This window comes from Pavona decussata, unplaced genomic scaffold, assembly GCF_977016875.1.
Source record: "Pavona decussata unplaced genomic scaffold, jaPavDecu1.1 SCAFFOLD_78, whole genome shotgun sequence".
In the NCBI taxonomy this organism is placed as follows: domain Eukaryota; kingdom Metazoa; phylum Cnidaria; class Anthozoa; order Scleractinia; family Agariciidae; genus Pavona; species Pavona decussata.
Genome location: NW_028145496.1, coordinates 2,004,674 through 2,027,500, shown reverse-complemented (window position 1 = coordinate 2,027,500; position 22,827 = coordinate 2,004,674). Strand labels below are relative to the sequence as shown.

General features: G+C 39.6%; 1 protein-coding gene across 3 annotated transcripts in view; it reads left to right on the top strand.

Annotated features, from left to right (window-relative positions):
- Positions 1-20,191, top strand: part of LOC146476299 (uncharacterized) — a 20,233-nt gene extending 42 nt beyond the window's left edge. Inside the window, exons 1-9 of one of the 3 annotated variants that reach the window (XR_014865683.1) lie at positions 1-332; positions 7,274-7,560; positions 8,221-8,389; positions 8,683-8,850; positions 9,529-9,699; positions 10,944-11,111; positions 12,814-12,841; positions 14,073-14,220; positions 19,551-20,191. The exon at positions 1-332 is cut by the window's left edge and continues 42 nt beyond it. Coding sequence is in view for 2 of the 3 variants with exons in the window: in XM_085114852.1 (XP_084970978.1) it covers positions 107-332; positions 7,274-7,560; positions 8,221-8,389; positions 8,683-8,850; positions 9,529-9,699; positions 10,944-11,111; positions 12,555-12,841; positions 14,073-14,195 (1,599 nt within the window). In the remaining variant the exon portion in view is untranslated. Of the gene's footprint in view, positions 333-7,273; positions 7,561-8,220; positions 8,390-8,682; positions 8,851-9,528; positions 9,700-10,943; positions 11,112-12,554; positions 12,842-14,072; positions 14,221-19,550 lie in introns of all 3 variants that reach the window. The other 2 variants (XM_085114852.1, XM_085114854.1) reach the window with 2 other exon arrangements.
- Positions 20,192-22,827: the final 2,636 nt, after the last annotated feature.

The following is a 22,827-nucleotide window of genomic DNA, read 5'->3' as shown; positions in this document are numbered from 1 at the left end:
CAATTTCTCTTAAGCGCTTTTAAGAAAAAGAGAGGAAAAGAAAAGAAAGAAAAGAATTGAAGGGAGAAAAACGTGTTTAAAACGTTTTAAATCAGCACGCGCACAAATGGGATCAAACAAATCGCATCTGTCATCACTAAGGTTGAAACTTGATATCACTGAATACGCTGAGACGTCAAAACAGACTCAGTATTTTCGTGCATGCGGTTCGACCAAAGCAGATCCTTTGCTTGACGGGTTTTATTCTTCATTCAGCGAAGCAAATATGGAAACTGTTTATCGTGTTGTATTTTGGACTCTTATATTCTGCCATCACACAAGGTCTCTAGAAGGTAAGAAGGCGATAAATTACAATTTTTTTATCTACTGATATCTACACACACTTCCTCTAGTCTTAAAAAGTACCCGCATGCTGTAGCGGCTTAATCGCCAGCGCAGGGATCTCAGATATTTCCATAGATGATCACGATGAAGCTACATCATGTATGTTAAGTTTCCGAGGGCCACAATCGTGAATACAATTAAAAGGAGCTCTTCGTAAACATTAGTGACACATGCAGATCATGACATATCGTATTTATGTTACAATAGCGATTGCTCTCTGAACTGAGCAATATCGTAGCGATGCACTTCCTTGCTGTATCGGTATTGGTGAGTTAAATAACCATCTTTGATTTTTTTCCCTTAGCGGATGTAAACGACGCTTGCACTTTTTGTCAGGGTCGTAACATGGTATATCCGGGACCCATTGATCCATATTTTCTTGCCGTAATTTTGATCCCTGAGCCCCATTTTCCCCAAAATGTTGATCCCTGAGCCCTGATGAAAAAATTGATCCCATCCATTTTTTACACAATTTCAACTCGGAAAACTTCGTTTATGTCCATATATAAAATATAGAACACGTTCAAATGGGCTGATGAGAAAAACATTAACTCTAAGTCTTAGTTGAAGTTGTAAGTTTTATCATAGCTTTAAAGATATAGATGAGTTGACCTCTGTGCATTATGGTTAATCCATACCTTAAAAGTAGGCCACTTCCCTTTACGTATCACACGTCTTGAAAGATCGTGCTGCGGAAACTTGACCTTTTTATATGTAACGTTCATCAAGAGTATTTACTAAGGTTTATTATTAGCGTTGCTCATGATCATACTTAGCAAGGCAGGTTTTTAAGCCAATCAGAAGAAAGCATAAGAATCGAAATTCGAATAAATCAGTATAATTTTAGCCAAACAGCAGTAACAGTGGTTGGTCCCCAGTGGAATTAACAGCACTGTAAGGAACTTCTGAACGAAGGCCTTCCTCTAGCTTTCCAATTCCTGTACAGTACGAATATCTACTTGCTCGGATAAATTGTCCAGTTAATAAATGTCCGGTCTCTTGCAACCAAATATTTCACGTGGGCCGTTGAATCTACAGGCAGCGGTCATACCTTTTGACATTGAAATCTTTTTCCTCCTTCTGGCTGACAGGCGTTAGTGGTCTACAGTAATGTATTATTGAAAAAGTGTAATCGTTTGTCTCACGATGTAGTCACTTGATGATGTAGATCTCGACGTTTCAACTGCGTACTGCGAGTGTTTATCAGGAATTGCAACACTTTGAACTTATATGACTCCAAGCTCGGTTCTGGTTGATTGGTTCTTAACTGCTGGGATTGGTGCATTTTGTTTGAGCTGTTGCCTCACTGGTCCGTTGTCTTACGGATCTCCTACTGCTGTGTTTCTTGGTTAAGGGCAACCAACTCTTAGAATTTCTTTTCCGCCATCCCTGTTGATGTTGTTGGGGTTTAGATCAATTACCAACAGCAAGCCACCTGCTTTACATGAAGTAGAAAAATGAAATGGTGCAGACCACAGGTTCTACAGCTCAACAGCTTTTCTGTATCAAGCCCGCCATTGGCTTTTCCTGATTTAATAACTAGATTGTCAAAGGACATATCTGGTTGTAGGTCTTCCAGACCTACTCCTCCCAGCTTCGAATCTAATGGGCTCTGAAAAGTTGTCCACCTGACCTTGCTCCCCTGGTTTCATCACCACTTGACTCCGATGAATCATTTGATTCAACTGACCCCTGGAGCAATGTAGCCTGTTCCAGGCTCCTAGAGAGAAGCGCGAAGGAGAGGGCGAGGGGACGAAAACGAACGAGAGGGCGAGGGGACGAAAACGAGGGGGGCTGCGTCGTTTTCATCCCCTCGCCCTCTCCTTCGCGCGTCTCTCTAGGAGCCTGGAACAGGCTAGGAGCAATGCAATTAGCTGTTGTTCTTCATGGTGGCTCAAACAGAAGTTGTTTCCATCTTTTATTATCTCAACTTTCTCGATGATACACTCCGGTGAATTTCTGTCGTCCTGGTGCCCAGTCTTTTATACAAGGGGATCTTCATCTGACTGTTCCAGCCATCTCAAACGCATGCGATCTTCCAGGAATGCATCACCGTTATGGTGGAGATCTTCTGAAAGAACTGCAAGGAAGAAAGGAATAATATACCTCTTGTAGTTGTGCTTGAGAGCAACTACATCGCCTTTTGAAAAGATAATCTCGTATTCCTCGACGGTGTCATGAGCTGTAGATTGTCCTTCACTCCCTTGAACCTCTTTCAGTAGATCGATTTCTCCATGTGCCGACACATTCCTTCTGAACATACTCAGGGCAAGTGGAAGTGTACCAGGTCTTTCTTTGGTCTTCCCTCTTGTTCTTTGTTGTCGTACACCCCGTCCAAATTCCTTCGCAAAGCCCTGCAATGCCTTCCTTTGTCTCTCCTTTTCCTCCGCGCTCGTTTCTTCGTCCCCATCCTCTTTACCCTTGCCGTGGGACTTTCGAAGCCATTCCGGTGCCTTTAGACCCAGCTTTCTCTGTGTATAATGGCTTTGAGGACCGGTATGAAAGATGAACGAGGATTGGTATAGCCTCTCTATAGATTCTAAAATGCAGCTGGGCCTCCGCGATGCGTAGTCGTTCATGTCGGGGGTTGGGCGAGCGGGTGTTTTCATTCCACTAAAAAATTGCTCCAAATCTAAGGTGGTGAAGGAAGAAAACAAAAGCCCTTCTTTTAAGTGGTCAAAGTCATCATGAATCTTCCTTACTTTCTTGAACGACTTCAGAAGCATCGAAAAGGAATCTCTGCAAGGTTTCGTGAGTGCCAGATCTGGGCCCTGGGAGCATCGCTTCCCTGTGCGAAAGTAAGCTGCTCGTTCTATAGTGTTCATTGTGGTGGCAAGGTCTTTCAGTGTCGCAATTCCTTCGTCCAGTGTTGGCCCTGGTAGGCAAAATCTTCATCTAGTTGGATAAGGTCTATAAAGGCTGACAGCTGCCTGCCAAATTGCTTGTAAACACTCATACTCGACACCAAACGCAGGGCCTTGTTGTTCACGTCGCAAACGAAGATATTCTCTTGAAATGACGTGATGTGTGATGGAGAGCTGAAGCAAGGTGAGTAACCATCTCGAAAACCTTCTGATTCACCCAACGTTACTGTCGCTTTGTTATCAGCGAAATAATTAGGAGTGTGGTTAGATGCATCGGAGAATACTACTGAGCTTTTCGGAGGTTTTCGTCATACCTGGTATTAAGGATGGTGCTTTCTCAAAGACATCAATGACTCGGACCTGGGACTAGTTGAGTTGCTGTATGCATCGGATGCCCTTGTTGTGGAGACTGACGTAAATTCCATCAAGACCCTGGTATATGCATAACGGTTGTTCGCCGCCGCCAAAGGCATAATAATTCTCGGCTCTCATCTTGAATCGTTTGCGCGATTGATCTGTACCAAAGTCGCAAAACTTGTAAATGGATTTATTGCAAGACAATCCAAACAAAGTAGTGTTAGCAGTCATTTGCTCTCTATCACCATTTGGTTCACATGTTAATGAAATAATCTTGCCAATGTTTAAATTCTCTGCTCTTGACCAAAGCTGGATGTCGTAAACCTTAACTCTCGCTGTCCTGATACTGCCTTCTTCATCTCCAATTTCGTCACCATTATCCGACTCAGTCTGTAGCAACGCTCTACTCTTCTTTAAAATTGGGGCGATGTCAACAACTTTAAAGCTTGTCTCTGCGCCAGAGTTCACAGCGATCAGGTAGTTGTCCCTGATAGCCAAGCCAGTTGGACTGGAAATTCCAACATCTGGACCTGCAATCGGAATGATGCACACCAGGTTGTGCATATTCGCCATGTACACCGTTGATTTTGCTTTATCTGTAATGATCAGGATGCTGTGTTTTGAAGAAAATTCAACTGCAGTGGGAAATTTTAAGATGCTCTCAGCTGGGTTTTGCCGCCAAAATCTGTCCTGTTCTGGAACAAGGGTGATGGGTCATCTGGCAAAACATTTAACAGGTTCTCTTTAAAAAGGCCTACAGCAGTCGCCATGTTCATTTGATCTTTGTTGCGTATACAGCTGCGGGGAAGTGACTGTGAAATTGGCTTGGAAATAGCCTCGTTGGAATCCTCCCTGGCAGAACGCAGGAAGTTTCCATGTAGAGCCCAATAGTTGAAGAGCCCACTCCTTACTAGCTTGAGAACGTGCGAAGGGTCTGGAACAGGAACTCTGGTGTCTTCATTTGCGATACTAGACATATGGCTTCTCTAGGAGGTTTCTGAGTCAGACACCCATGACAACTCTTGTAATTGGTAACACTCCAATTTGCCAACCTGACAACGAGCGCACTTGCGCTCCATCGGCTTTATACTTGTATGCCCAACTTGTTCACATTCGTCGCACACAATTCCTTCTTCTTTGCATTCTTCACAGGAAACCACACATTGAGTCCCATTTAAAAGACAATGTTTGCATATCTGCACAACCTTACGGCTGTCGTTATCATAGTGTTCAATCCGTGGTGCTCCTCCTCCTATCAGTAAATCAAGTAAATTCCGCTTTTAATGAATCGGTTTGTCTATTGTCCTGTATTGTTATGCTTGAAGACTTGCCAGGAGTAAGTACAAAGTAAAACCAGTCAAAGATGTACTTACGTACCTTTCTCTGTCCCGCGACTTCTTTTTCTCCTTTTTCCTCTTACTCATTTCTCACAAAAAAAGATATGTCAGGATATGTACACAGCACCTTGAGAAGAGCCCAGAGAGCCGTAGGCAGAGTTGCGTAACAAGGCGAGGAAAGTGCGCTCAACAATTGAATTAATTAAGAATACGATACCATGTTTTTGTCAAACAACTCGCATGACAGGAATTGCCCCCAGCCGGAAGCAAGAATAGGAAACGTACGTCGGCCAGGAAATTCTATGGACAGAAACCTTATTACGCAGAAAAATATTGTGATAAGAGATTTTTTTACCGTGTGTTCATGGTGTGACAATTCTGATCCCTGATTCGAGCTCAAAAGCCTTGTGATCCCTGATCCCATTCTTCTGAGCCCTGAGCCCTTTTCATCTGAGCCCTGATCCCAGTCATATTTTGGGCTTTGAGCCCTGAGCCCATATACCATGTTACGACCCTGTTTTGTAGGTCAGTGCTTAGTACCGCTTCATTGTACTGTAAATGGCTGAAATATATGTTTTGATCATGACAAAGCTAGGAAGCAAGTTTTTTAGAAGTTTGTGTGCTCTGGGAACGTTTGATTATCGTAGCCATTGAACAAGATGCCACACTCATATTTGGTTGTCCTGAAGAAACTCTTTCTACGCATAATTGATGTACGTTACTCTCCACTGACTTGGAACACACAGAACTCGCATCACGTGGAAGGATTCGTTGTCGACCTTTATTCAGTGGTAATAAATATTGTTGACTCTTTAATGGGCACGGCGGCCCTTTTCCTATTTACTACACCATTAGATTTTCTGTTTAAGCGAGAAACCAAGAAACAAAATATTGATTCCCCAGACTTCCTTCAGCAGTAGAGTTGAAAGCTCGCGAACATGCTGTGATCATGTCACGCTGTGATCCTACGCTCACGATTGCGTCACTGGAATAGGGATTTGTGGCCCCACTAAAGGTGTTTCTTCCTTCAAGCATAATGGAAATATTTTGTCATCGCGGAAAACAAATCAAAGATCATTGTTGCTTGATTATTAGCAAGAAAGCCCAACTTCCAAACAATGCACATAAACTGACACACGAATTTAAGTTATCCGAAGATGACTTGGAACTTGTTTACACTCTCCCCCATATAGTGGCCCTTGAACCTTATGCTAAGGCCTTCGATCCAGTACAAGGTCTTAAATTCGATACTTATAAAAACCCAAATTATATCAAATTGGCTATACTGAGCAGGATAAATGCACGTTTTGCAACACAGAACCTGAAACATTAAACCACTTTCTCTTCCATTGCCCGCACTCGAATTTATTCTGGAAAGATTGCGAGCAATACGCCTTTTCCATCACAAAACAAAACGAAGTCCTTAATTTACAGGATATGATAATAGTTAGCATAGATTCACCGTCATGTCTCTTAGTAAAATATTTAATATTAATTGGTAAACTTTATCTATGGGACTGCAGAAGGAAACGTTTACTTCCGTGTATTGAAGGTTTCAAATCTAAGCTAGCTTAAGATCAAATACCAAATAGAAAAACACGTTTATGCTAAGAACAATGACCTATATTTACAGGATATCATAATTGGTAAAGTATAGATTCATCGTCATGTCACTTACTAAATTATTTAATATTAATTGGTAAACTTTATATATGGGACTGCAGAAGGAAACGTTATTGAAGGTTTCAAATCTAAGCTTAAGATCAAATACCAAATAGAAAAATACATTTTTACTAAAAACAATAACCTATCTACATTTTATAAGAAGTGTACGAAGAATTTTCTTTTTTAAATTAACTTTTGTGTTGTGTTGTAAAAGCAACTGTTTAATGTGTTAGAACGTACTTAATTGTAAACGTACACACCTATATTAATAATAAGTACTTATATTCAAGTGACTAATAATCATACATGCCATCAGCAGTTGTGCGGCTGTTTGGCCTTTTTATTTGTGTGTAAACAATCATTAAAAAGTATTGGAAGTAACGTTAGTAATTTAAGTAACTTATGTAATGTATTTTGCAAACAGTGTCACGAATAAATGTTATTTATGATAATAATAAAAACAAAAAAGTCGTAGGAATAGAGTAAACATTATTAATTGTGGAAAAAAGATATCTTCCTTTTCCCATGAGTGTTTTATTAGGATAATTATAGAAATGAGTAAAGTTAATAAAATTACGACTATAACATGTATTTTTTTCTATTTCCTTTCCAATTTGTGAGGTCAGCCACATTAATTGACTTATTTTCCCAAATACATTTTTGCAGAAAAATGCAACAACCCTCTGGGAATGCAAAGCAAATCAATCCCGGATGAGAGTATTACGTCATCCTCCAAATTAGACTCCGATCACGAAGCTTTCTATGGACGACTTGCGGGAAGAAATGCTTGGTGCTCAACGATAGAAGATAAGAATCCATATATTGAAATCACATTGGACGAGGAAAAGGCAATAACTAAAATAGTTACGCAGGGAAGTTCATATGATCTTATTTGGACTACAAAATACGAGATCGAATACTTAGAGGGAGGAAAATGGACATCATACAAACAGGTAAAACTAAAGTACCCAGTATTCAGGTAAATCTTTTAGGTTACTGATAGGGAATAAAGGTCGAATTTTTCTCAAAAAAAACTTTTTTTAGGTAATTGTTGAAACAAGAAAAGGTAGTTCAAAATCTTGAAAAGAACGCGGGCTATCTAGAAAAAACGTTTTGTAGGCATAGCGGTGAACAAGTGAGGGTGTCATAATCCAATTTATACTGGGCTGTGTTGACGTTTTACGCAGAAAAGTTTACCCGCGACCTCGAATTACCGGCAAATTTGTATACATCGTGTCCATCGCATACCACGACGTTTTATACTGAATTTTACAGTGAGACAGCGTTCCATTTTCGATTTGAAGAGGAAATGATTCTACGTAATGCCAGGTAAAATTGCTTATGCAGTGTAACGTATTCAACATACAGCCAAATTCCGAATACAAGCCCCTCCGTAAATTGCTGTTCTCCCTCTACCCCCATCAGGCAGTTTGGGGTGGCGGGAGGGTGCTTTCAAATCCGATTCGGGTTTTTTTGTTTAATTTTGTTCAGAACCAAAATGAAGGCCTTTTTGGCCGCTAGTAGTGAATTGTGTGCTGAATATTCCATTGGTATGTAAAGTGTGCGTGTGTGATTCTCCAATCAAGTTTAGAGAAATATTGTACCATTTACAGGAACATACTGGTAACAAAAACTGCTGCGGACGGAGAAGAAACTCCTTACATCCAGCAATCAGCACGCGGTCATTACGCATTTATCCGAAACAGCCTTTTGGACTGATGAGTCAAGGAAATGCTACTCCCGCTTGTCTAAGACTAGAGCTGTACGGATGTTCTGCTCTTGGTGGGTGATTAAACTGTGAATTCTCCTTAGTTGTGGTATGCGAGGTCATAAAATGATATGATATGATATGATATTGTATCATATGATATGATATGATTGTCAGAGGAGGGGGGTGGAGGGGGGGGGGGGGGGTGAGGGAAAAGGGGCATACCAACTTGAACTCATTCGTACCTCCTGGTCAATAACGTATAACCGAGCATCCAGCGTCTGGGTGCTCGGTTTTATATTATTGTTTTGGAATCTCACTCCTGGACATTAGCATCAAGGTGTTAAAATGCTGTTTTGATTTGCAGCTGGTTGCAAAGATCCTGGACGCCCAGTAAACGGTGCACGGAAGGGTGATTCTTTCAGTCATGGTTGTCAAATTACGTTTTCCTGTATGCAAGATTTCGATCTTGTCGGCGATTCAACTTCTGTTTGTCATAGAGGAAAATGGAGTCACGACCTTCCTAACTGCAAAGGTAACTTTCAAGCCTTTTCACTTTGTTTGGTCAGTCCTTTTGACTTTCATTTCTATTTCTTTTTATAATGACACTTAGCTTCGCATGCCTTTATCGAAGCCATTGTGGATTTGCTTTACAGGTTTAGCAAGTAACATTCATCAAATCTATGCGATGGGATTGTGTTATCCTTGGAAGAAGTCTGGTCATTTATGGTCAGAACATGTGGGGACAAGTCCCTGGGATTCGTTTGGGTACGGTCCAGTTTCGTCATTTCGTCTTATCGCAGGTCCTGCAACTTGTCCGACGAATTCGAACTAGTTTGTGTTCAAGGGACAAGTTCTGGTGCTTGTTCCTTGGAAAGTATTCTTCTACCTTCAAATTTTGTGAACTGTTCGTGAGGCAAGTCTTTGAGACCAGCCCCTTCGCGTAAACACTACGATGGAGTTATCCCAGGACTAGTGCCGACGTTTAGGCTCCTTCAGATAGTATGTGTACCATGATATTAAAGCTACGAACTAAAGTGACTACTCGAATTCATGTTCAGTAATACTATCATTATATAATTTTATTGTCTGTCGTTTTTCACGATGTGTTTTTGCACTCTCATATGTTCATGTCGAAACGAAATAAGCACCCTCCCTTGGGTTACAGGAAAATACTCTCAGTTTATATTTTGCGATGTGCATTTTTTTATAGCTACTTGCAATGACCCTGGCATTCCAGAAAATGGGAACAGAAACAAAAACGGCCGTTTTGTCGAAGGGGACTCAGTAGAATTTTATTGCAAAAGAAACTACAGCTTGTCCGGACCACCAACGATCCGGTGTCTTGGTGGAAGATGGAGTTCAGCATTGCCACAGTGTAAAGGTGTAATGATAGAAGGTGTAACGTAGGTATAAGGGTATAACGGTATGATAAGGTAAAAGGTATAACGGATGATCGACTACACTTTGTGTCATACCAACCTATCGATAAACACTGGTAGTTTTCGGAGATGCCCAGCTTCGTGGTACGGTCTCAAGACTTATTGCAAATGATTTCCTTAAAACGTTTTCTTGAAGCATTCAAAATGTACAAGAAATCCGGTGAAACTGAAGGATTTGGTTTATGCTAACTTGAGTTTTGACTCACGTCCAAGCATCTGTCTTGAACTCTGTGGATACCTCTTCGAGATATTTCTGGAGTCCAACCCACCCCATACTAGCGCTATAAAATTTAAAAGTGGTCTGATCTTGACCGGGACAATGAAAATTAAGGCACGACACGATTTCGGATTTTCCTATACCAGTACCCCACACCGCTAATTAACCCTCTCAGGCATTGTTCCACCAATGCTAAAAGAAGGAGAATCTAGGTAGTGACACGTACCAGTAGTATCTTTTCCAGTGTCCAGTATATCCCCATTTACTCCTTCAGTTCACGTTACAAAGGAAATTGCACAGTCCGTCTTGCTCTAGTCTGCGTACAGTGCCTCCTTCTAAGAAAGTGAGAAATATCTAAATCTAAGGGTATAAAAACGGTGCGCGTGGGGGGACAATGTAGAGAAGGAAAAGGTTAGAATTTATTCCTCCTTTTTTCTCAAATGCTCACGGCGCCTATTGTTTTCTCTCTTCCATCATCGGTGTATTCTCCCTGTTCTCATTCAGTCCCCGCTTCATTATAAGAGTATCAAATTTAAAATTATCAAATGTAGAATTAACGAAAAGAAAAACAACAACAACAACAACAACAGCAACAATAACAATCAAAAACAAAAACAATACTTTACAGTTTCTTGAGTGTGATCGTCCACGTGAGGGTAGTTCTGGAAAGGACTGGCGATCCTTCTTGCAACCCGAATGGAAATCATTTTCCGACTAACCCATACCCGGACGATCACACTGAATACACTACTGTAAGGCTTAGACTAAAATAAAACCCTTATCTTCAGGTTTCAACAGGCATAAACGCCGTGGGTTTTGCATCCAAGCTTGCAAAGTTTATGTGCAAATATTGGGACTCTCTCAAAGTTATCTAAATTTAAATCTTAGAAGAGGATTTTGAACTTCCAAATCCTTTTCTGTGTCTTAGCATATCTCATAGTTTTTCTCTATTTCGTTAAATTTTGAAAGCACCTTGCATTAACCCTGGTCAGCTGCTACACGGAAGAATCATTGGGGACAATTTTACACATGACTCACTCGTCAAATTTGAATGTTTAAGTGGTTTTAGTTTGAAAGGCTCCGCAGCCATGAGATGCAACAATGGGACATGGAACACAACAAAGCCAACTTGCACAGGTAATCAATCAGAATATTTTACATTGATTAGTCGTGTAATAATATATGCATATAGCCACGCTTTGAAGCGAGCGACATTTTTAGGGAGTTTAAGAAACGAGGACGGCAACGGTAACGAGAACGTCATTTAAAAATATAACTTCTCGTTTTTGTAACTCTTTCGCAATTATTCAAATTGGTTAAACTTGGAAAATACTGGTGAACTCTCCAGGAACTAAATTAGTATGAACGACGTCAAAGTGAGAAAAAATAAAGAAGATTTTGCGTCATACGCTCCCGTTTTCGAGAAAACTTAAAATTTGGTCATTTCACGTTGTTGTTTTGCAGAGGACGGCAAAGAAATGTACCAAAATTTAAAACGCACGTGCAAAGCGATTGTTTTGCTCATTAAGCCCATTGTTCTGTGACGTTCTTGTTACCGTTGCCGTCCTTGTTTCTTAAACTCCCTAATGAAATACGGCCGACTTGAGTAACTCTGGTACATTGTTATGCCAAGCTTTTCGATGTTCATGCATGCTTGTACACACTTGCTTTTGTTCCCGTGTACCGTTGAAATAAAAGCTGTTGTCAGATGTTTTAAAGACTGATAAGTCTGCCATCCACCAGATAGTTATCCAGTTGTCTTCGAAGCCGCGTCATCGAAAATGCTCGCGTGAAGACTTTCGTGAAAGGACTGTTTTCTAAGCTTGAATTACAAAATGCAAGGGTTGAAACAACGAGAAAAGAACACAATTATACTACTTCACTGTGAATTCAGTTAGACTTTATTTGAAAAAAATTAAACTTAATTTAGTCGAACTGTTTTTTCCTATAGCCCGTGATCAAACGTATAAAAAATCTTTGTACAAAGCATAATAGTCTCACTAAACTGTGAATTCTCCTTAGTTGTGGTATGCGAGGTCATAAAATGATATAATATGATATGATATTGTATCATATGATATTGTATCATATGATAGCATAATAGTCTCACTAATCGCTATCTACCGGATAAGCTCGTATCCAGCCCGTCGTACAATGTTAAACAGTTTGATTTCTCAGGATTTTTTGATACAATGAAAAGCAAGCACTGGTATAGTGAGCGTCAGCTCAATTCTTTGCAGTCTTGTGTAATTTTTTCATACTCTCAGACTGGTCAGATTCGTGAGGTCTCATGTGATCATGTCCTAGGAAAACTCCATCCTATAATTTATTTCGCATACTATTAGCGATAGGGTGGTATTCAAAAATACATTTTCTTTACCGCTATGTGTAGAAAGCGGTGCTCCAAATGACTCAAGATATCATAAAAACCTGCCTCTATTTTATTCAATTTACTCATGAATTTCCGCGAGCTAGGATTTACGTTTTTCCCAATCGATTGCGATTTGTCTCTGCAGACTTACTTAGTGAAACCCTGAGTTGTTACACTCTTAATGCACTTTTCTTATTCCAATATTTAAGATTGTAATGGAGTTAAGCCACTTGGAATGCAAAGTGGAGCGATTCTAGATAGCGCCATTAAAGCCTCCAGTCAAAGAGATCAGCAGCATCCTGCTCACCATGGCCGTCTTGGTAGAAACAGTTTTTGGTGTTCAAAGAATGAAAAAAAGATAAGCTACATAGAGATAGACCTTCCACAGGAATACAAGATCACAGTAGTATCCATTGAAGTTCAAGGCGGAATTAAAATTGGAATTGGACTCTTTGCTTTATTTTACAGCAGGTGGTTGCAACTCCATGTTGACAGGGTATGTGATAGCCACGCAATAGCTGATTTAATACGTGACTGATATTTCGTTAAAGGTTCGAAGCAACTAAATGAGAGAAACAAATATGCTTGTTAATGCTTTGGGTGTGGTTAATGCAGTCCGAGACCACCAAAGCATTTGTATTGTGCAGATCTCTTATATTGTTTTAAATCGTAAGGGGTAAAAACATACAATAACATAATTTACTATATAGTTGAATTGGTCCGCGTTGAAAAGGAGCATTCTGATTGGCTCCCTGAGCGATCCGAAATTTCTTAAGATGGACCGCTTGTGTTACAACATACGCTTGGATGTATCAAAGTGTTCCAATTTTGACAACACAAAGCAAAAATGCTTTCAATTAAGTTTATAAAGTAGGAACTGTTCAAACCGTGATGTCGGACTTTCACTACGAGCGAGACGGATTTTATTATTCAGCCGAAGGGACGAAAGAAAGCTCAGAAAACAACAAACGCGACGAAGAAAACAAAGATAATTTCGTCGACAAGGCCTCAGAGTACTGGAACCACTAAAGAAAAAAACAACAACAACAACAGCAACAACAAAAATAAGAACAAAATCTTACCTTAAAGTATGGGTAAAAGTTTGCCACTAACGAAACGAGTTCAGAAAGTTTGAGGCAATATCCTGGGTCGAACTTAATCTGCCGCTCTGCGCTTTCTTTAAAGATGTTAGAAAGAAAAATGGCGACGAACACGAACCTGGAACTCTAACTTGCCTTCAACGAAATATCCAGCGTTCTCTTAATACCTAAGGGTCACAAGTCAACCTCATTCAAGGTGGCCAATCGGAATTATTCCACGTGGTTTTGTCCGCGTGTATTGAAAAGGTTTTCTTGCACTTTTTCTCACACTACTTGAACAATGAACATAAACAAGTTTCACAACAGGCGGGAAAGCCTATATAACAAAAACCTTATTGAATTAGCCTGTTCGGTCCGTATTGAAAACACTTAATTGAAAACATTTTATAAACTTGCTTAAAAAAAAAAAAAAAAAAGAACTCGACCAATATTTTCCCAAATGAATACGGACCTCACGCTAGTTCAATACATATGAAACGCATAGTATAATGCTAGAACTGCATGTTTCTGTTGCATGGCCGTGTCGCAGTCTTCTCTTAAAATATCTTAAAAATGAAAGTAACTATTTGACGTAGCATAATTCTTAAATGTTTTCTTGAGAGCACTGTTTGCCTTCCTTCCTTACAGCCATCACTTAGCAGATCAGGAGAGAGGAGAATTGTCCTGGATCAACCAATGATTGCAAAAAAAATTAGAATTGTATTATCTCGACCAAGGAGAGTGACGACTTCTGTTTGTCTAAGAGCCTAAGTCTACGAATGTGAAATTCCAAGGGGTAAGAACTTTTATTTATTTATTTATTTATTTATTTATTTATTTATTTATTTATTTATTTATTTCTAGGTAGATTTTTGGAAACGAGACAGCTCAAGTCATGCTTGTTTAAGAGTGCGATGCGAGTGTCAACTTCTAATATCAGTATAACTCAAAGGTCGAATAATTTACCTCAACGGGTAAATTTAATTCAGGGTACATGTATCTCTGTTTTCTTATTATTGACCTTCAGGCCAGAGACAGAATTACAATGTAAAAACGTTCTATGTCATGCAGAGCTTATAGCGTATAGAAAGAGGGCAGCCTTGCGTTACGCCTCTTTAAAGTGCAAACGAATTGCCTGCCCATCAGTTTTTTTTTTAGGACACAGCTTTCTATATTGTGATGGCAAAGCTTAATCCAGCCTGTAACTGAAGTTTTAAAACTCAAGAAGGTTCTGTAGATTGATTTTATAACAGTGGTCGATTTTAGATGAAATGTGTTTCAGATAAAGTGAAGATTTTTGAGAATGTACCTCGACGAACAACGAGAAGCTTTTCCTCGACATATAAATATCTTTATAGAAGCATTCACATTTAGTCAGGATTTCATTGTTATACACTCTGTTTTTTTTTTTTAAAGAACCTTTTTTATAAGAGCGTTGAGGTTGAGATTAACCAAGATTTTACGAACGTATTAAGAAAATACCTCAGGCTCAGAGTCGATTAAGAACGTTTTTGTTTTGCTAATCTGTATATAGAATCAAGGTAACAAATGTAAATTAAGCAAAATACTTAAGGGCATGTTTTGAACATTTTAAAACAATGGTGACACACTCGGCTTGTCATAATCAGCAGTTCTTGATACCATATCTCAGCAGGCAATGCACTTTGATAGGTTTCCTGGTCACGTCCGCGTTGATTTACTGAAATACATGTAGTGTATACCATGTAATTTAAGGACGGTGCCTATTAATATCGAAGTATTTTTGTGCGGTTTATGACTATGCGGGAAAAGCAGATCTTGGGAAGGCCTTTTGGAATCCAAAACGAAAATTGGCGGTAGCCAAGCATTTTTCAGAGATAATTAAGCAATAATATCTCTAAAAAGCGCCAAAATATGAAGCAATGTATGGAATTTTTCCCTAAATTGAAGCTCAATTATCTCTGAATAATGCATGGTTACCCCCAATTTTCTTTCGAGATACCAAAAGCATTTGGTAAGTTCTGCTTTCTCCACATAGTTTTAAACCGCGCAAAAATATCCCTGTATCAGCAGGCACCACCCATAGGAGTTTCATAGGAAACCCGAGTACCTCGAGATGCGCAGAACGTATGCGCAGTAACAATAGTAGGCACCGTCCTTAAGAACATCTTAAGAACGTTTTCAGCCTCAAGTCGCAAAAAAAAATATATAAGAACGTTCAGCCTCAGCTCCCGAGTGTATGCCACAAATTCCTTGTCACTTGTTTTAAGCGGCTAATTACACCATAGTGTTTCCTTTATAGTACCATCTACATTTTGCTTTCAAAATTGCGTCCCACGTTCATTTGTTTTCTCGTCAGCTTGTTCTTTAATTCCCACGGATTGCCTGCTTTTCGTAATTGTCTGTTTTATTACCTTTTAATTTCCCTTTGTATCAGATTTATTATTTTATACTGAATCTTCTTCTTTCCATATTGATTTAGCTTTTTAATCTTTCGCATATTTCATTATCTGCTGTCTAAGTTTTAGTTGAATCATTCCCCAGATCAAAGATCCACTAACGGCTGTTATCATTCAACACATTGTGACACTGCCCAAACATGGTCATGGTGGACTCAATATACGTCGCCCGCACACAACAGATATCCTGCAATATACGTAGTTTTCGTGCGTCGGGGATCGAGAAAAATAGGCCTTATCATAGTTTTCGACGCCATTTTGACGAGTAGGCAAACAGGCTTGAAATAACAGTGTTTGTATGGAAATCCGATGTCAAATAATTTTCATAAAACATCGCTTCTGAAAAATTCATGAATTGGAAACTTTTGGCATTAGGAAAAGGATTTTAAGAAAAAAATTGCAGGGATGTAGCTGCGCCAGAAAGCGTCCAGTCGTGTTTTGAACTTTCCATACATTTCCCTGTGTTTTTTTTACCGCGAACTATTTTTAGTTGGAGTTCACGGCTGGTTCGCTTTACAGACAAATGTATGGAAAGCTCAAAACACGACTGGACGCTTTCTGGCACAGCTACATCCCTCCAATTTTTTTTCCTAAAATTCTTTTCCTGGTGCTAAAAGTTTCCAATTCATGAATTTTTCAGAAGCGATGTTTTATGAAAGAAATTTGACATCTGATTATCATACAAACACTGTTATTTCAAGCCCGTTTGCCTACTCGTCAAAATGGCGTCGAAAACCGTGATAAGGTCTACTGCAGAGCACTTTCAAAAAGTAACGACCTCGCAAGAACACCAAACTATTAATAACGCTGTTTTGCACTGAACACAAAGAAGGCAACCAAGTTTGCTGTTAAGAATTGCAATGGTTAGTGCAAAAATGACTGCTTACCTTTCTGTTTATGAACTGGCAAATTACAATTCAGCAAAAATATTTGATACATTATTCGCTAGACTCCGTATTCTGGGGCTCAGAAATTACAAACAGTGCATATATTTCCTTAGATTGGTTCTCACAACCGTTGAAATAGATCTCGACTCGTCTTGAAGAGATGGAGAAAACCACCTGAGAAAATCCGAGCTCGCACTGAAGTGTCTTGAGAAATTTTAGCTTTCTGGCAGACAAAAAAAGAGACGGAGTACAAAGCAATTATTCTCAAAAGCATCAGAGCTGCTTGAAAAACCGTTTAGTTTAATAAAAGATTCAGAGTTCTTGCAAGCAACAAGGCACTAGATGCGTTTGTCAAACCACTGAGGAAAGATCGTGAAATTGCTTCCGTAGTAAACAAAGAAACACTCACCCGGGAAATCGTTTAAAAGCTTTTCCAGTCTGTTCAGCTCGGCCCGGCTAACACAACAAATCCTTTGCAGCTTCAAAATACTGTTTGGTTTTAGCTTTTCAGTGAGGCAAGAAATTTGTGGAAAATTTTACCGGAACGATTGGCGCACTAGACGAGTACTCAATTGTTTAATTTGATGCAAAACTGACTGTCGATTTCATTCAAACTTGAACAAAGCTGCCACTTTCATTCATGCCGGTCAGCACGCGGGAAAATGTTACAAGTTTCTATTTTTTGACAAATAAAGATCGCCTCCAGCTTTTTTGCTATAAACCTGTCCTTTGTTATCAATGTGTTGAATAATAAAACAATTATCTCCGTCTCCGTTAAGAACGCGTTTAACTTCCAAAAGCCTGGCCCTCTAGAATTTAAGAGTGAAGTGCAAATTTTATGATTACCAAAGACTAGTTTCCCTTAAAAGCAGTGTATATTTCAGGGTTTTATGACATTTTTTGGCCCCGGCTTACCGGCACGAAAAAATTCTAGTGGGGCAATGTGTTTGTTATTTATGCGACGCCAATTGTATCTGCCGGTATCAGGGTTTAAAAAGCCTTCATACATCTACCAAATCTGATACTGTCTGCATATCATCCTTTTATTACATTAACGGACTCAGTGTGCGTTTAGCCAACGCGGCCCATGTTATCATTTTTTTTTTCTTAACGTATGTGGTGAAATAAATAAAATAAAAAAGAATTTTTTTCTGCTGAAGGATTCTCGTACACAACAGTAGCCTGCGTAGCTCGGTGAGGGTAAAAGGGAGAAAGAGTTTGCGGAATGGCGTGCGGAATGGCATAATTATGCAAAATACGATTTACGCGGGGAATAAATTAACTGAAGAGCCCATCCTGTTTTCGCGCCAATTTTATAAGAGCAGCAGCTTTTTTGATGCTGCGGACTCTTGCTAAATATTAACAACAATTCGAGGATTTGTTCGTCTGATTGTTGATTTAAAAGAAGTGAGGGTAAAGAAAGCGATGAAAACTGTTTATAGTTTTCGCATTCAAGGTACTATGAGTACATCCGTAGTTAATTAAATTTCATGTTCACTTTACTCCATGCGACTTCGGTTGACAAAAATAACGTGGCAGCGTGAAGTCTTCTCAGGACAAAGATTGATCCTTTACCGAGGGCAAATAATAAACATTTTTTTTTAAACCCTCGGTAAAAGATCAATTCTCATACCCTGCATGCTCGATGATTCATTTATCATGAGCGGGAAAATGAACAACAATTTGAGCAAAATGCATTTGTGATAAGAATAGTTTCACAACCTGTCACACAACCAGTGTCGATAATTAGACACCATACTTGTCATCTGCTTTTTTGCTCTTGGGCTTTTTCGCTTTTAAATCTCATTTTAGGTTGGGACGTCTGGCACTGAAAGACCTTAATTAAAGACGGATATGTGTAGTTGGATAACGCGTAACTGAACTATAGCTACCTGAATCGCCGTATTGAATAGCTAGGTAGCTAGCTCAGCAGCTCAACAGTGACTTGCGTACTCGCAATGTAATGTGAGAAAAAGTAGAACATATTTTTCCCATGAGTTGTACAAATTGTAACCGTGAAAGAGTCTGATAAAATGACCGAGTTTAAATTTAAAATTTCTCACATAATAGTTTTGGTCTTGGACTGATGTTATTTCTCCAGTCTGGTGTTGCTTTTTGTCTAGGCTACTCTCTGTCACGTTCTTTTTGTCAACTAGAAATTTAATTTATTCTTAGTTCCTTGAATGCGAAACTTCATCGATTTCTTCGCTGTCACTTCCTAACCAGCGATCAGACATGTTCTATCCCAGGCGTATATTTTCTAATCCTCGATCTGTTGTTTGGTTGTTTAATAGTCCGCAACATCGAAAAAACTGCTGCTCTTATAAAATTGGCGCAAAAACAGGATGCGCTCTTCAGTTAATTTATTCCCCGCGTAAATCGTATTTCGCATAATTATGCCATTCCGCACACCATTCCACATTCCATTCCGCAAACTCTTTCTCCCTTTTACCCTCACCGTGCGTAGCTGGCGGTATTGTAGGCGCGCGCGAAATAAAGTTTTTGCGGCGGAGCCGCTAGAAGCCAGCGGCGAAGCGGCGAGAAATATGTATTTCAAAGTCCCCCTCCCCATTTTCCTCGCGGCTTCGCCGCTCGCTTCTAGCGGCTCCGCCACCAAAACTTTATTTCGCGCGCGCCTACAATACCGCCAGCTACGCAGGCTAACACAACAGATTTAGGAATAGATTTAAACATTTTGGCAGGAGCTCGAACGAAGCGTCCGGCCACCATGGCTTACGGCCCAGTCACTCAGTCTAACATCTTACTCCAGGAAAACTTAGTTATGATTTGTATCTCTACAGGTTGTATCATGCCTGGTTCTGCAGTTCTTGGTTTGGTTGACGGCAGATATTGGAAAGGAAAGCTAGGAATGAGCGGATATGACAAGTTTGAATTTGTTTACAATTTCGGGTTGAGGTCTTTAAGGAAAACAGATTTCGTCCCAGACGAGATACCGGACCCCGACGAACTTAGTGAAGGCATTTTAGTCCTCGTAAAAGATACTAACTCAGATTTATTCAGAGAGGGAAAAATTTTACAAACAGGACCCCCATTGTACACGGTGAAGACTAATGATGGAGGCTCTAGGCATGTTAATGTGGGAGATCTACGTGTAGTAAAAGAGCCAAAATTATGTCCTCCTTAAAACAGAGCGTTTGGAAGATATATACCTATGAGCAACATTAAGAGTTAGTGAATCTGATAATATAAAATAATGTTCTGTACGTACAAATGGTATTGTAGTAATAAAATCGGAGTAATTCAAAGCGAAAACCCTTAATTATAAATTGATTTTCCTTGTCATGCAATACAGGATTGAATCAAAAGAAAAAAAAAAATCGGTAGTAAACCAGAAGCTCGTTCATTTAAGAAGTAAACTTTCTGTACTTAGGTAAATAAGTCGTGAGTTAACAACGAAAAATAAAATTTGCTGTTCCATGAATGAGTCCATAATTAGCCCAAACGCCCTGTGCTGGAGGGTGGCTGACAGCTACAGCTGGTGGCTTTTTTCGCAGATTAGTGCCCAACTGGAGTCGGAGCCATTTATTAGTTATGCTGCGAGGGCATGTTGCATAAAATGTCTCTTGAAAATAAAATTATATTTCGTTTTTGTCACTTTATGATTATTTCAACTAGTTTAACTTCTACAGAAACGGCGAACTACCCAGGAACCAAATTGATAGATGTGGAGTTCAATTTAAGAAAGAGAACGAAAAATTCACCGTCGTGTGTCCACAGTTCTTCACAAAACCTTGAATTTGGTCATTTCACGTTGTTATTTTTTCACAGGACGGCAAAGAATTGTACCAAATATAAACGTATTGTTTCGTGGCCCTGTCGTTGCCGTCGCCCTCATCGTTCGCTTTCAGAAGCTCCCTAATACCAACAGGGAGCCCAGCACTGAGTTAATCAGCTATAATCATCTTGTATCCAACTAGCGCGAGTGGAATAATTCTCTGATTAAAAACAACCAATAAATATTGTTAGATTTTGTTAATTTCATTTTGCAAGAATGACCAGAAGTCGATTTAATGGTCGCTATTTCTCTTGACCGCTCAGCCAATCAAAGCTCTGGAATTACATTTTTCAATGACCCAGTTTTTAACAGAATAGTTTATGAAACATTACCAGATTTTCTCCAGTCAGGCAATTGTTTGTTACCCTGTTCGCTACAGAACAAACAAAAGTCACTTTTTTAGATGCTAATTGTTTTTTAAAATGGAAACCAAAAGCCAAAAGCGGGAACAGTACAAAAGAGAGCTGATAGGAGCCGGATGGTGGTAAAAGATGTTTCTCCAACTACACCAATTTAATGCACCTTCAATGTACTTTCCAGCTAACGTTTTCGTAAGAATGATAACTTATTTGTATTAGTTATCACTATTGAGCAACAATTTCTTTTTACTCTCAAACTCCGGTTTGTTCCTTCAGTGTACAATTGTGGAGACATGTATCGTTGTTGTGTCCACAATGTTATTGTTATTGCTATTGTTATCATATCATGGTGTTACTTTTAGTGGAAAATACGGCCTTAAGGAAATGGCATCCATTTGTCATAGCAAACACTTATTTTAATTAAATTTGGCCTGTGTAGAAGGTTTGAAGTCACTTAGCTTGTAGCAAATCAGATGTTGATTTTGTGTTATTAGGATCTCTCAGGTCCCAGAAAGAACTTGAAACAAGAAAGAAAATTGTGACTAGGGACATGAGCAGTATTCAAACTTTGACATTTGAAAAATACTAAAATTGCAGCCAGGATTCATGACTAATAAGTAAAAGGGTTTGGCACTGGCTTAAAAAAGACCCTAAAAGCAAACGTTTTGTAAAAAAACTGAAAGACGTTTCGACCTAGAAGCTTAGGTCTTCATCGGTTATGATGGAGTAAAAAAGCGTGACAATTATGAATTATGGTGGTACAACGCATGCATGTTACGCGTCCAAACTTGGCGGACAGTATCCTGACTCATACTTATGGGATTAACTTCAGGGAACAGCATCATTCCTTGCAATGTACTGAGATGAAGGTAAGGACGAAAACAGAATGGGAACGAACCATCCTTACACCATCTAAATAAGTTGTTCTGGGGCGGAGCTTGTTTCTCCAAGCTCCGAGGGCCGACAACAATTTTACGTCTACGGTTTACTTAAGCCTTATATTAAGCCTTGTTAAACTTTGTACTAAAACAGTTTGTACCAAATCTAAAAACAAAAAACAACAACAACTGAATTAACAAAAATACTTACCGGGCTCGGTAGGTAATCGGGGCTATCGAGCTACGGACCCTGATTTACTCAATCTCGTACCCAGAGTCCTCAGGCTCTTTGGCCAGCGGTTCGTCGCTAGGAGAGACTCTTGGGGAACTGTCTCTCCTGGCCACCAACCGCTGGTCGGAGAGCCTGAGTACTCTGGGTACGAAATTGTGATTTACTAATATTAAAATATTCAAATATAGACTTGATAAATTTTCGTATTTGCAATGGCCCAGCAGCCCTTAGGGAATTGCTCCTTCTTACCTGTTTCTCTGCAAGAACCAAAAGACAGTTCAAGTCCGTGAATCCAGCTCATGCTTTGGTTCTGCCCAGGGTCGGTACCGATACCTCAAAAGAAGCTTTCTTCACTCGGCTACCAGAGCCTGGAACAGCCTTCCTAATGATGCAGTCGTCGGTAGCATCCTGCCTGACAGCGTTCATGCATTCAAGAAGAAAGTGCTGGTATAACTGCTTGTCATCAGTGGGAAGCAGCTGCAGATAATTGTTAGACTTTCTGATGTTATACTCTTAAGAAACAAAGTTGAAAAATATACTGATACTTATTGATACCCAAACAAAGACGTGTGAACCCATACAAATCCTTATAATTTCGCCGTTACGCAATGGTCGCCGTGACGCCCAAATTACAATACTCACGTAAAGGTCACATTCTATAACTCTCATAGAGCTTGGGGTACCTGTGCTTAAAATGCCATGGAAGAAATGTGATGGTATATTTTTTTAAGCCTGGCAAATGATGAGAATGGTGAATTATTCAAAGTGACACGGACATACTCGGAAAGTAGGAAATCCGAGTGCTCCTATCAG